The following is a 12110-nucleotide window of genomic DNA, read 5'->3' on the forward strand; positions in this document are numbered from 1 at the left end:
ACCTAGCAAAGAATGAGGGTCTTATTAGTAAGGAGAGAAGGGAGGTAAATGTGGTGGGGCACAAGCAGGAGCTGTGCTCCCTTGTCCCCTACATTTCAATGGATTTAGAGCTAAAACTATTTGTTCACTTGATGGAAAAAATCACTAAAAATTGACCATGTCCTTCACAGTGTTAAAGGGATCTATGACCCTCTGCTTTCCCAAACACACACTCAACCCCAACCTCACAAAAAAAAAATTGTATTAAGCCACTAATTCCCCTTTCCTCCCACTCGAGGCACTAATTAATGAGCAAAATGCACCAAGATTTTCCTTGCATGGTTTCTGCATCCTGATGACAACATCCTAAATAACATTTCTCTGTGATCTACAGGACCAAGAGGGAAAACCCAAAAGAGCCATTGTCCACGATAATAAAGATGGCACATACGCCGTCACCTACATCCCTGACAAGACTGGACGCTATATGATCGGGGTCACCTACGGCGGGGATGACATTCCCTTGTCTCCCTACCGCATCCGGGCCACACAGACGGGCGATGCCAGCAAGTGCCTGGCCACCGGTGAGTGCAGGTCAAGGGCAGGACTGTGGGCTCTGGCATCAGAAAGCCAAGCTCTGGCCCTTCTCTTTCACTTAATAGCCGTGTCATCAGGGCAAGATGCTCAACCACTCTGAGCTTCAGTCAGATTTAGATGAAAGATCTTTTTGGAGAACAATTAAGTTAAGAAGCTCTTCCAAGGATCAGAGACTGTTTTGCAGAATTCTTGCAGAGATTAGATGAGGTCAGGCATGAAAAGTGGTTAGCACGGTGCCAGGCACATGGAAACTATTATAATTACTTTTAAAGTGGGTGATTTGTTGAGCTTTCAACTGTCATGGTGGTTCTCAGGAAAAGCATCAAATTTATGCCTTTCATGAGTAAGATGGTTTAGTTATTCAAGATTTATTCACGAGCATTTCAGGCCAGCACCAGAGAAGCACATTAAAGTGTCTAGGTTTTTCGTCAGTGCTTAGGATGAGAATCTGAGGAATTCTCCTGGAATATTTGAGCATCTGCTGTTCCTTCCATTTCTAAGATGTGACTATTTGAATATCATGGGCCCTTCAGTTTTTTAAGAACACCTCTTGCAACTCCAGTGCTGCTTCTAGCAGATTTCAAACCATGAACCCCCATCTCTGAAATGAGACCGATTTGCTTCCCTTTAAATAAAGCTAAACAAAGGTCCACCCTGGATGTGTTCTATTTCTTGTCTTGTTCTGAATGGAGAAAATCTTTTGGCTTTCAGGGCAAGATTGTTAAGTTGCTCAGCTTGCCCTTTTTGGCCCACCCACCACAAAACTTTGAGAAATTTTGTAACACTGGCCAGTAGGCCACCTCCTAGGTCTGTGCTGTTCCAGGGACACCTGGATCTTTGCTAACCTGAGGGCATGTTAATATTGGGTGGGGACTTCTTCCTTGCCTTCAAGGCCCTGCTCCTTCCACCAGCTTGGGCAGAACATTCTCAGAGCCTTCCCCAGTTGGACTCCAATCTTCCCTTTGCCTCTTCACTATCTGTCATGTTCTTATTGCTCCCTCTGGCTTCTGCACACTTGGCTTTTTTTTTTTTTTTTGGCCAGTATGCATTTAGTTCACACTTTTTTTTGCACTCCCTGATCCATGGATCCTCAGTGCAGGGGTGCCTCGAGTCAGAGAGACTGGTCATTGTTTGGAGACAGAGGTTAAGTCTTCCCAGCCAAGAGTGTCCGTCTTTCAGAATCTAGCCTTTCCGCCCTTTCTCAGAAAGCCCTCTGTCAACTTGGCAACCCTGGGATAGAAATTCTTAGCACTTTTACATAGATGTGCTGCAGGATGCTTCTCTGAAGGATGGTTGATTTTTTTTTTTTTTTTTGTAACTTAGTCCCTATTCAGCGTTTCCATTGCAGGTTGAGCTGTCTTTCTTGGTGTCCAGCCTGCATCCATCTGTCCTGTTAGATTTTGAGCATCTTGAGAGCTAGGACAGTGGTTTGCTCACCTTTATATGTATCTGGCACTTAAGAAAATGCTAACATATGTTTGCTGATACAAGTTGACCTTCATCCCCATTGCCTTGAACACTGGCAAACCAGGTGTGACATTCGGTTGCCCTCAGAACCTGCAGAAACTCCTTATTTAATAAGAATGGGTAGAAGGCTCCTTGGAGCAGCCCCTTCCCCAGGAAGTCTCTGGGACATCCCTCTGCGTGGTGGCGGTTGAAGGTCTAACATTCACAAACACAGCACTAACGTGTGTGATCTCCTCTTAAGCCTCCAGGGCAACTGTCCGTGGCTAAAGCTTCCGTGCTCTCCTCCTCAACTTTTCTCCAGGTCCTGGAATCGCCTCCACGGTGAAAACCGGCGAGGAAGTGGGCTTCGTGGTTGACGCCAAGACGGCCGGGAAGGGGAAGGTGACCTGCACAGTTCTGACCCCGGACGGCACGGAGGCTGAGGCGGACGTCATTGAGAACGAGGACGGCACCTATGACATCTTCTACACGGCCGCCAAGCCGGGCACCTACGTCATCTACGTGCGCTTTGGTGGCGTCGATATTCCCAACAGCCCCTTCACCGTCATGGTAAGGAGGGTTGTCTCCGTGGGGCGTGCTGCTCTTAGCAGAGTCTGCAACAGCTGCCGGCTGTTAAGCCCTGGCTAGGACAGCCCCTGCCACTTTCTTTTTCTGTTAAAAAAAAAAATTGTCGTAAGCGCCCACAGTAATCTCTAGAAACCCAGGGGCCCTTTGGCTCTAAGGGTTTTTAGGGAATCATATTGGCAACCAAAGTATCCATCGTGCTAAGGATCTTAGGCAACGTCCTGGCCTAAGCCCAGTTCAGAAAGATGCTCTTTGACAAAAAAAAAAAAAAAAAAAAAAAAAACGTCTGTAAGTAGAGCGGTGCAATTTTTCATTCTGCTGGTTCTTCCTGCCCGCCTCCTCCCCCATCTCCACGGCCTGGAGGAGAGAGGCTCCCATTGCTGTTGTCTGGAGGCTTGACTCTGATTTCCCAGGACTCAAAGTACCTCCACTTGTGTTTGAAAAGATTCAGACTTTGATTATGAGGGGGAAATAGCTTGTCTTTTGAAGCTAGGAACATCTGGAATAAAAGGAAACCATTATGCAAAACCTCTGGGCAGAGAATGGCTAGGCCCTTTAATTTTCAAATCTGAGTAACTTTTACATCTTCCTTTGATTATTAAGGTTCTTCTACCAGGAAAGGAGTTAGAAACCTTAGGAGCAGTCCTTCCTTTAACTCTTAAAACCAAGCATTATCGGCCCTTTCACAAATGCGGTATAGGAGCAGGGGTCAGACTCAAGTCCACTGAACCTCCTGCCCACTCTGGACAGTCGCCGAGCACTTTCTTCCTCACCCGTGTCCTTTAATGCCATGAACAGTGCTCCACAAAGTTCCCAGACCTCAGTGGCCTGGCCCCCTGCACAGCCTTCAAATCTCCTGATGATTTCACTTTATGCAGCAGCAGAGAAGGGCACGAAGACTCCATTCCAAACAGAAGCCCATGTCTGTCGCCCAGCCTACAATCTGTTGTAACTTTATTCTTTTCCATAGACATTTGTTTATCTATAAACCTTGTGCCAGCGGTCTGGAGCCTTTTTTCTGTCCCAAGGATGTAAACATTTGTCAACTTTTGACGCTGTTAACTTGGGAGTATTTTTCTCCTTCAGGGAAGAAAGAGGGGCAGCTAAAAAGTTTATGTCCTTCTTATTTACAGGGAGGTGCCAGTTGTAGGTTTAAGGATCTGATTTTAGACTGCAGGAGTTTTTATCTGATTGGTTAGAATCGGGCAGGTTGGAAGAGCAACTCTTGAGCAGAGGACACAGCCCTCCTGGTGCAGTGAGCTGGGGATGAGAGGCCACGTTAGGAAGTTCTGAGTGAAAAAATCAGGACCGAAATACTGAGGACCCTTTTAGCAGATGAGTCAGAAACCTAAAGTGGGGGCCACCAAACTCATTAGGAATGAATGTCCCCTCGGCTCTGGAATGCATGCAGAACAAAGATACTCAGTATAAATGCGCTGCCCCTCTAACGACTAATGACGGCAGAAAGGGGTGACTCCCAAGGCACCCAGTTTGCATCTTCATCCTCCTGGTCCAAGGTTTCTCCAGCCTTGCTTAGATGGGCTGACTTTCTGCTCACTGGCCTCTTGCGGGTAGGTTCCCTGCCTTCCCCTACAAGCTTGGAGCCAAGAGGATGTGCGCACCCAGTACTGCTTTTGCAGCAAATGTCTCAAGGAGTCCTGGCAGGCTGGTTCAGTTAAATACATCACACAGGCGTGCCAAGGAAGTCACGGGTCTAGCAGCTTCTCTGCTCGACACCATTGAGAGGTCATGGAGCAAAGGCCATAGTGTAGGCACTGAAAAATCTTCCCTGCTGATGTGTCCCTGAGTCACCCCAGTCGGAGAGGGTCTGAGAAATGTGGGCTGTTTCCATGGTTGAAGCTCGAAAAGCTAACTCTGTAAATGAAGCCCCCCTCTGAGATGCCACAATACACAAAAAGAAGTAAACGCAGGCCCAGAAGCCTTCCTTCATAAGGGAGGCCTTCAGTGTTTATTTATTGTGGTAGAAGAGGGTCTTGAGAGGGGACCTGTCCCTTATCAGGTTGGTTGGATCAGGAACATGAAGTCTCCGGTTTTTAAAAAATGAATTTATAGCAACTTTACAACATCAACTACTTTAGACACATACCGAGTAACAAGAGACCCCTTCTGCACTTTCATGACCTGTGTTAGGATTTTTTCTGCTTGCCCAGGAAATGCATCAGTTTTGTGCATGTGATTACACCATACATGTCGCTTTCCTTCCCTCAACCTTCCAGCGATCCCCTTCTTTGTTAATTGATCAGACTTGATTGCCTCTTCAGAATGGCTGCACTGTGTTCCACTGTACAGGCTTACCTGATGTACTTAACCGAGCCGGACGGACATGTAGCTTGTTTCAGCCTTTCCTGACCACAAGTGGCTCCAGTAGAACCACTTGCACACATCACTGACCTGTGGACTTTCGTGCTAGTATTTCTGTAGGCCTGCTTCCTAGAAGTGGGGCTGTGGGTCCAGGGGGCATGTGGATTTGACATTGAAGAGAGAATGCCCATTTGCAACAAGGCTGGGAAGAATGCAGGCTCCCGCTCGAGTGGGCAGCTCCCTGCCATGCAAAGTGGATGGGGAGGGAGCAGCCCTCAATTTGTAGCGCCTGAGTAGCGATGTCCCTCCAGTGTGATTCCCAACTAATCTCCATTTGCCACTGACCAGGCCACCGATGGGGAAGTCGCAGTCATGGAGGAGGCGCCGGTAAATGCATGTTCCCCTGGATTCAGGCCCTGGGTACACTCTCTTTGTTTTGGGGTTTTCCCCCCTTTTTTTGCGTGTCTGTGTTTACTCAGCCTTCATTTCAGAAAAGCTGCAGCCTGCTTTTGGGGATTGCTTAAGCCCTCTGGGTGTCCTGGTCATTCGTTTGTGCCCACTGATCAGTCCAGCACAATGATCCCTGCTTTCTCTGTAATGAGACCCACCCGTGTCATCGTACGTGCTCCACGAATCGCCCGCCACCATGTCTGTGATCACGCTCGGTGCAGTTTGTCTCCACATTTAAAGAGAAAGATGGACAGCTGTCTTGGCCCTCCTGCTGACTCTCAAAGCCGCCACTTGCACATTTGGTCTCTGTTCAGGGGGGAAAGCCACCGCTGCTACTTTCTGCCACTTAAAACGCACCTTCTTTTCCAGGCCACAAGCAACTAAACTTTTCCAGGTGGAACCTGTTGGGACTTTCAGACGTTGCTATCTCTCACTTTTCCACTTTCCCATGGGCACTACTGGGAATTTTACAAGCAAACAGCCTGATGACTTTTAGCAATTGGTCAGTATGACGTCCCCAGTCCCTCAGGTTCTGCTCTGGCCCCAGAGCCAGTTAGATAAAGCCCTTCCTGCGTGGGCAGCCACATCCCCAAATCCTGGCTGCACAGGCTTGCAAAATTCCCAGTTGCTCTGCCCCCTATGTCTTCACCACCCCATACTGTTGTCCACTTTACCCAGTGACTGCTGCTTCCTGTTTTTAGGTAACTGAAGAGGCCTATGTCCCAGTGAGTGACATGAACGGCCTGGGGTTTAAGCCTTTCGACTTGGTCATTCCGTTTGCAGTCAGGAAAGGAGAAATCACCGGTAAGCACTGTCATGGAAGCAGTCTCATTCTCACTCCCTCACACTAGCTCTCCAGAGCAGTGATCACGAGGTGGTCCCATCTGTCCCCAAACCTGGGGTCCAGAACCCAGTGTCCTTGGTTCTTGTTCTAGGGGGTTGGTCCATAAGCCCCGCGATTACAGAATGTTCTGTGTCTGTATGTGTGTCTCTGAAGTGGTGGTTTATTTATAACTTGCATTACATCCTGGAGAGGGCTGGAGATTCTCTGTAGGTTGAGAACTACTGTGTTTAGATAACTCTCAACTATCAGGTTCCTCTTCCCTTCTTTCCCTGCTTCCTCTTATTCTTCCACTTTTCCAGACGCAGCTTTGACACTGAGGTCTAGTATACAGCAGTTCCTTCCTCTCCCAGCCTCCTGCCAGTGCCTGCTTCTCTTTGAGTTGATGCTCTACTAATCCTGTTGGTCTCGTGGTCTTCTCAAGTCCTGTTTGAGCTTCTCATTTGTCAGTACAAAAGTAGAAGCCCCTTTACTTGTGTGTTGCCTGCTGCATTTTGTGGAAGCGAAAGGGTACAAAATTAAGTAGCCATTTCTGCTTCCTGTTGTGGAACTTGGATGTTTCCGGCAGCAGAGAGTGTTCTTGGATCTGAAAGCCTTTATTCTGAAGGCCGCCTGTGCCTCTGTGCTCAGCTTCTCCGGGGAAAGTCTTCAGTGGGCTCACTGCCCTGTCTCCCTGTGCTCCAACAGGAGAGGTTCACATGCCTTCCGGGAAGACGGCCACACCCGAGATTGTGGACAACAAGGATGGCACAGTCACCGTCAGATACGCCCCCACTGAGGTCGGGCTCCACGAGATGCACATCAAGTACATGGGCAGCCACATCCCTGGTGAGTCCAGCTCAGCGCCTCGGCTGGCTGGCCCTGCAGGGCTCCAAGATTCAGGGGCCTGCACATCTGGGAAGTTGTAGGCGTTGGGTCCACTTTTGTGCGGGAAGCGGTTCTCAGTGGCAGGTTTGGCCTCCCTGCCAAACCGAACCACCTCTGACTCCAGTTAGTTTCCAGTAGGGTTGATGCAGCTAAGTGTCCTGGGTCACAGTGCAGGCCTTCCGGTCCCTGATTGTCCGTCTCTGTCACTGTGCCGAGTGTGGCAAAAGGGTGAGCTGGGAGGAAAATGTGAGGCACACAGAGGGACTTTCCAGCCAGGCCTGCAGAGCTCTAAGCAGGAGAGGAGGTTGTGAGAACAGGACAAGCTGCCGTATTGTCACGCTGCCCTTGACAAGGAAAGCCAGCTAGGTTTCACGTCTATCAACCAGCGCAGCCTCACTCTTTGTTCTTTTTTTTTCTTCTAATTGTTTAAATAATTCTTTATTTTTCAATTTACTATTTTGAGTAAGCAGCCTACCCACATGGAAAGAATCGTGGAGAAAGCTTTCCTTCCCACCCATATTCCCTGTCTGCCCTCTTCTTGACCCTGACCGTTGTTCATTTTTTGTGTTGGATTTCAGAGTATTTTTAAGACACTACAACAAATGAAAATACAGATTTTTAATTCCTCTCCCTTTGTTACATCAATGGTAGTATACTCTGCACATTATTCTGGCCTTGCCCTCTTCACTTCACAGTATATCCCAGGGAGCTTTGCACATCCAAATAGTAGAGCAGTTTTGTGGTCTCACCATTTGGGCAAATGTTACGTATGAGCCATTTCTCCTGTTGGAGGGCGTGTGGGTTCTTGCCCATCTTTTGTGATCCCTCATCATGCTGCAGTGAATAGCCTTTCACGTCCGTCATCTCACACCTGCTAGAGTGTATCTGTGAGATTTGGCTCCCTGAGCACAGGCATCTGTCATTCTGATAGAGTTCACCAAAGTGCCCTTCATCGGGGTCCTCCAGTTCGCACACCCACCAGCCGTGTCGGAGAGCACCTGCTTTTCCCCTAGTTTACCAGTGGATTATGCTATGTATGTGCTGTCAAATTTTGGGATCTTTGCCAAACTGATAGTTGGAAAACAGTATCTTAGTGTTGCTTTATTTTTATTTCTTCTGTGAAACAGATTGAGCAACTTTCTATGTGATTAAGGACTGTTGGTATTTTTTTTTCTCTGAACTGAATGTTTATATCCTTGGCCTCATTTCTCTATTCGATTACTGGCCTTTGTCATGTAAGTTTTTGAGAACAATTTAAATATTGAGATTAGCCCATTGTGATAAGAGTTGCAAATATTTCTCCCACTTTGATGTTTGTTTTAGTTTATGTGTACATGTGCATATTTTTAAAAGTAAAAATTATTATCTGCTTCTACTTAAATATTCTAAAGAAACAGGAAAAGTAAAAAAAAGTCTTTCTTTCATTTTCCTCCTACTTCCACTGCTGGTGTGTGTATCTTTTCAGTCGTCTCTGTCCCTACGAACATGCATGCAGTTTTGTTCTGTTTTGGAATGGGATAATGGTATTAGTATTACAGGGATAATGTTATAATGGGTTTTATTACATAGGTGTTAAAATGGGCCTTAGTATTATATAAGATATTAATATAATGGGATATTGATATTAATATTATATAGCAATTTGCCTTTTTCTCTTTTTAATGCAACGCATTATGGACAATCTCTCAAGTTAGTATGCATAGATCTCCCTCGTTCCGTTTAGTCACCCACAAGTAGCCAGTGTTTCTTTAACCAACACCCCTATTGATGGAGCCTGCGGTCTTTACCTAGTTTTCATCTGACCGCTATGGAAGTGGAAGTACTTGCATGGGGCTGGGAGTGCGAGTGGGTGAGAGGACCCCTGTGGGGCAGATTCCTAGGGGTGGGCTCATATGCTTTGAAAGTCGTGGGCAAACAACCTTCCCCAAAAGACCTTTCCGGCCACATCCCCTCTGTAGTGGGTCCTTTCTCCACCTGGTACAGCTCTTTCCTCCTTATTTGTCCAGCTAAGCCGAATTCCCCTGCCTAAGGCCCCCTCCAGTCCAGAGCAGCCTTGGGACTGTTTTTCTTCTATGGTCACTGAAGGGACATTAGCAAGTAGACCCCTATGAGTGTCCTAGGATGGAAGTCCCACAAAATCTCCTCTTCTGTTCTGCACAGGATATGTCAGGTGAATCCTAAAGCGCGGGTTGTCCGAGGTAGGCATTCCCCCTTCACCGAGTCCTTATTTTGTGTGTGTTCTTGGCAAACCCAGAGAGCCCGCTCCAGTTCTACGTGAACTACCCCAACAGCGGGAGCGTTTCTGCGTACGGCCCAGGCCTGGTGTATGGAGTGGCCAACAAAACCGCCACCTTCACCATCGTCACTGAGGACGCAGGAGAAGGTACCGTGTGGTTATTCTCTTCTCGCCTTCCATTTGGAGAGTTAAGTGCATGCAATTCCAGGGGAGCTTCTAAAATAATAAGACTCTCGAATGGTAGTATCTGTCTTGTCTTTTCTCACATGTAAATCTCTTGTGTGGAGCTTCTCTGTGTTCTACCCAAAACAGAAATTTTTGAAGTCCTCTGTGTTCTGATTAAAATCAGAGGCATCGCTATGAAATGTTTCATGTGACTTGCCTGAAATTTAAGTGTCTTGGTAGATGACATTTTTGGTGTTGTTCCTTTTGTACCTGCACATGTGTCCACAGGACCACAGACATTATTCGGTGGCTTATTCCAGATGAAGCTATGTGCCCGTGCCCACTGTCATCACAGAAAATGTCTGAATTTTTGGTTCTAATGGGATTTTCACGCTGGCATCCAGCCCCCAACCAGCAGTGACAGTCTGTGTTTGACACCCTCAGGGTGTCATTGGCCCTTCAGGGTTCCATCCCTTCCTCATCTCACATATCCGGAAGAATAGAGGGAACTTCAGGGTCACTTGGAGGGAGAATTCAGATGTAGAGTGTCCTCCCGGTGGCACTTTGACCCTGTAAATTGCTTTGTTCTGACCTGTGCCTCTCCCTGAGGCTCCCATGGCTTGTGTCAGTCTGACCTTACAGGCATCAGGGCAGCCCTGGATGAGTGATTAACCCTTTTGAAACAAAGAATCATTCTCTCTGATGGCCCTCTCTCCATGCTTCCCTTCACAGGTGGCCTGGACTTGGCTATTGAGGGGCCCTCAAAGGCCGAGATCAGCTGCATTGACAACAAAGATGGGACGTGCACAGTGACCTACCTGCCCACCCTGCCAGGCGACTACAGCATTCTGGTCAAGTACAATGACAAGCACATCCCTGGCAGCCCCTTCACAGCCAAGATCACAGGTAGAGTTGCCTTGCTTACTGGGGGCTTCCTAGTGGGAAGTATGACAGCCTCTCTCCCATCAGACCCAGAGCAGCAGGCTAGGCATCTGTCTGAGATTAGGTGTCACAGTGACTCCTTGGGGAGCATGGTCAATGCTGGATGGGCTAAATTCCTCCTTTAGCAGGGAATCCTGGGAAAAGCAAGCTCACCATTTGGAGAGCACTTACTTTGTGCTAGTCTGACCCCACGGTACGTAAGAGGCCCTCTGATAGAGGCATTCAAATAATGCTTATTGCATGAGTAAATGGGCTCAGAGATGCCCGTCAGCATCACTGCTAGACAGATTTTTTTCCTCTCCATTTTACAGGTGGGAAAACTGAAGGTTGGAGAGATAGTGGCCTAGCCAAGTTCACATGGGGATATTCTGGGATTCAGGTGGAGGTTATCTGACTCCAAGCCCTACTCCTGGCCCCTGTTACTCTCACTGTGTTTGAGTCATGCACTCAGTGGGTTATAAAGAAGACGTGCAAGACAAAGTTCTTGCCCCAAGGTGTTTAGACCTGTCTGTGAAACAGCCAGCCATCCCTGTGTGAACACGATGAGTGTTCACCTGAGAAAGGCCCCAAGGGGATAATAGCCAGGTGGCAGGTGCCTCCCACTAGCAAAGATTTTTTTTTTTTAAATGCAGTCTGTGTGGACTCAGGTCTCCAGTTCCTGCCAGTCCTACTAGTCTTCCCCCTAACCAGGTATAAATAGCAATTGTTCTTTGTTGGTTAGGTCTGCTCTTTGTCCAAGGCACATCTTTTCACTTAATTTTGGGTAATTAATTCTTGCCTATTCATCGGCATGTGGAGTGAGGGCTCCAGAGAGCTGGGGTCACATGTAACTGAGCCATGTTATGGGTCGTGTTTCCAGACGACAGCAGGCGGTGCTCTCAGGTGAAGCTGGGCTCTGCTGCTGACTTCCTGCTCGACATCAGCGAGACTGACCTCAGCACCCTGACGGCCAGCATCAAGGCCCCATCCGGCCGAGATGAGCCCTGTCTCCTGAAGAGGCTGCCCAACAATCACATCGGTGAGGCCAGGCTGCCCTCCCGGCTGGAGCAGGGACATCTCGGGTGGGAGACGGGGATTCCTTTGGTTTTTGCCTAAGAAATTGGTAGCCCCTTGGGGTGTGAGGTGAGAAGCCTGCTGGGTCACATGTGTGGTAAGAGCTGTGATCTTCGCCACCCTCTTGGACACCCTGGGCTGCTGGAAAGTCAGAAAGGAAGTCCTGTTGCCATTCTTGCAAGTGTGTCTCCCTGCTTCCTCCCCGCACCTTCCCCTCTCCTTACAAACCCCAATCTGTGCTCCCGTCTCCAGGCATCTCCTTCATCCCCCGGGAAGTGGGTGAGCACCTGGTCAGCATCAAGAAGAACGGCAACCACGTGGCCAACAGCCCCGTGTCCATCATGGTGGTCCAGTCGGAGATCGGTGATGCCCGCAGAGCCAAAGTCTACGGCCGTGGCCTATCAGAAGGCCGGACTTTTGAGATGTCTGACTTCATCGTGGACACAAGGGATGCAGGTCTGTGGGGGGGGGGGATCCCCAGGAGAAAAGCCCAGAGCTTGCAAAACTGGCTTGTTTTTGCTCAGACTGCTTCGTCTTTTTATCCTACCAACTTTCTTTTTGTTCTGAGCATCTTTCAAGCTCCTTATGTGTGCATTATCCTCATCACTGAAGCCCCAGGAGCAATGG

The 12110-nt window shown here is 48.2% G+C and overlaps 1 protein-coding gene across 3 annotated transcripts in view; it reads left to right on the forward strand.

Moving 5' to 3' along the window:
- Nucleotides 1-12110, forward strand: part of FLNB (filamin B) — a 127680-nt gene that overhangs the window by 95252 nt on the left and 20318 nt on the right. Inside the window, exons 28-36 of one of the 3 annotated variants that reach the window (XM_006196442.4) lie at nt 374-563; nt 2345-2592; nt 5278-5349; nt 6081-6183; nt 6908-7048; nt 9342-9470; nt 10221-10394; nt 11290-11448; nt 11736-11939. In XM_006196442.4, the coding sequence (XP_006196504.2) occupies nt 374-563; nt 2345-2592; nt 5278-5349; nt 6081-6183; nt 6908-7048; nt 9342-9470; nt 10221-10394; nt 11290-11448; nt 11736-11939 (1420 nt within the window). The remainder of the gene's footprint in view (nt 1-373; nt 564-2344; nt 2593-5277; nt 5350-6080; nt 6184-6907; nt 7049-9341; nt 9471-10220; nt 10395-11289; nt 11449-11735; nt 11940-12110) is intronic. The other 2 variants (XM_006196443.4, XM_006196444.4) reach the window with 2 other exon arrangements.

Source organism: Vicugna pacos, chromosome 17 (assembly GCF_048564905.1).
Source record: "Vicugna pacos chromosome 17, VicPac4, whole genome shotgun sequence".
NCBI lineage: Eukaryota > Metazoa > Chordata > Mammalia > Artiodactyla > Camelidae > Vicugna > Vicugna pacos.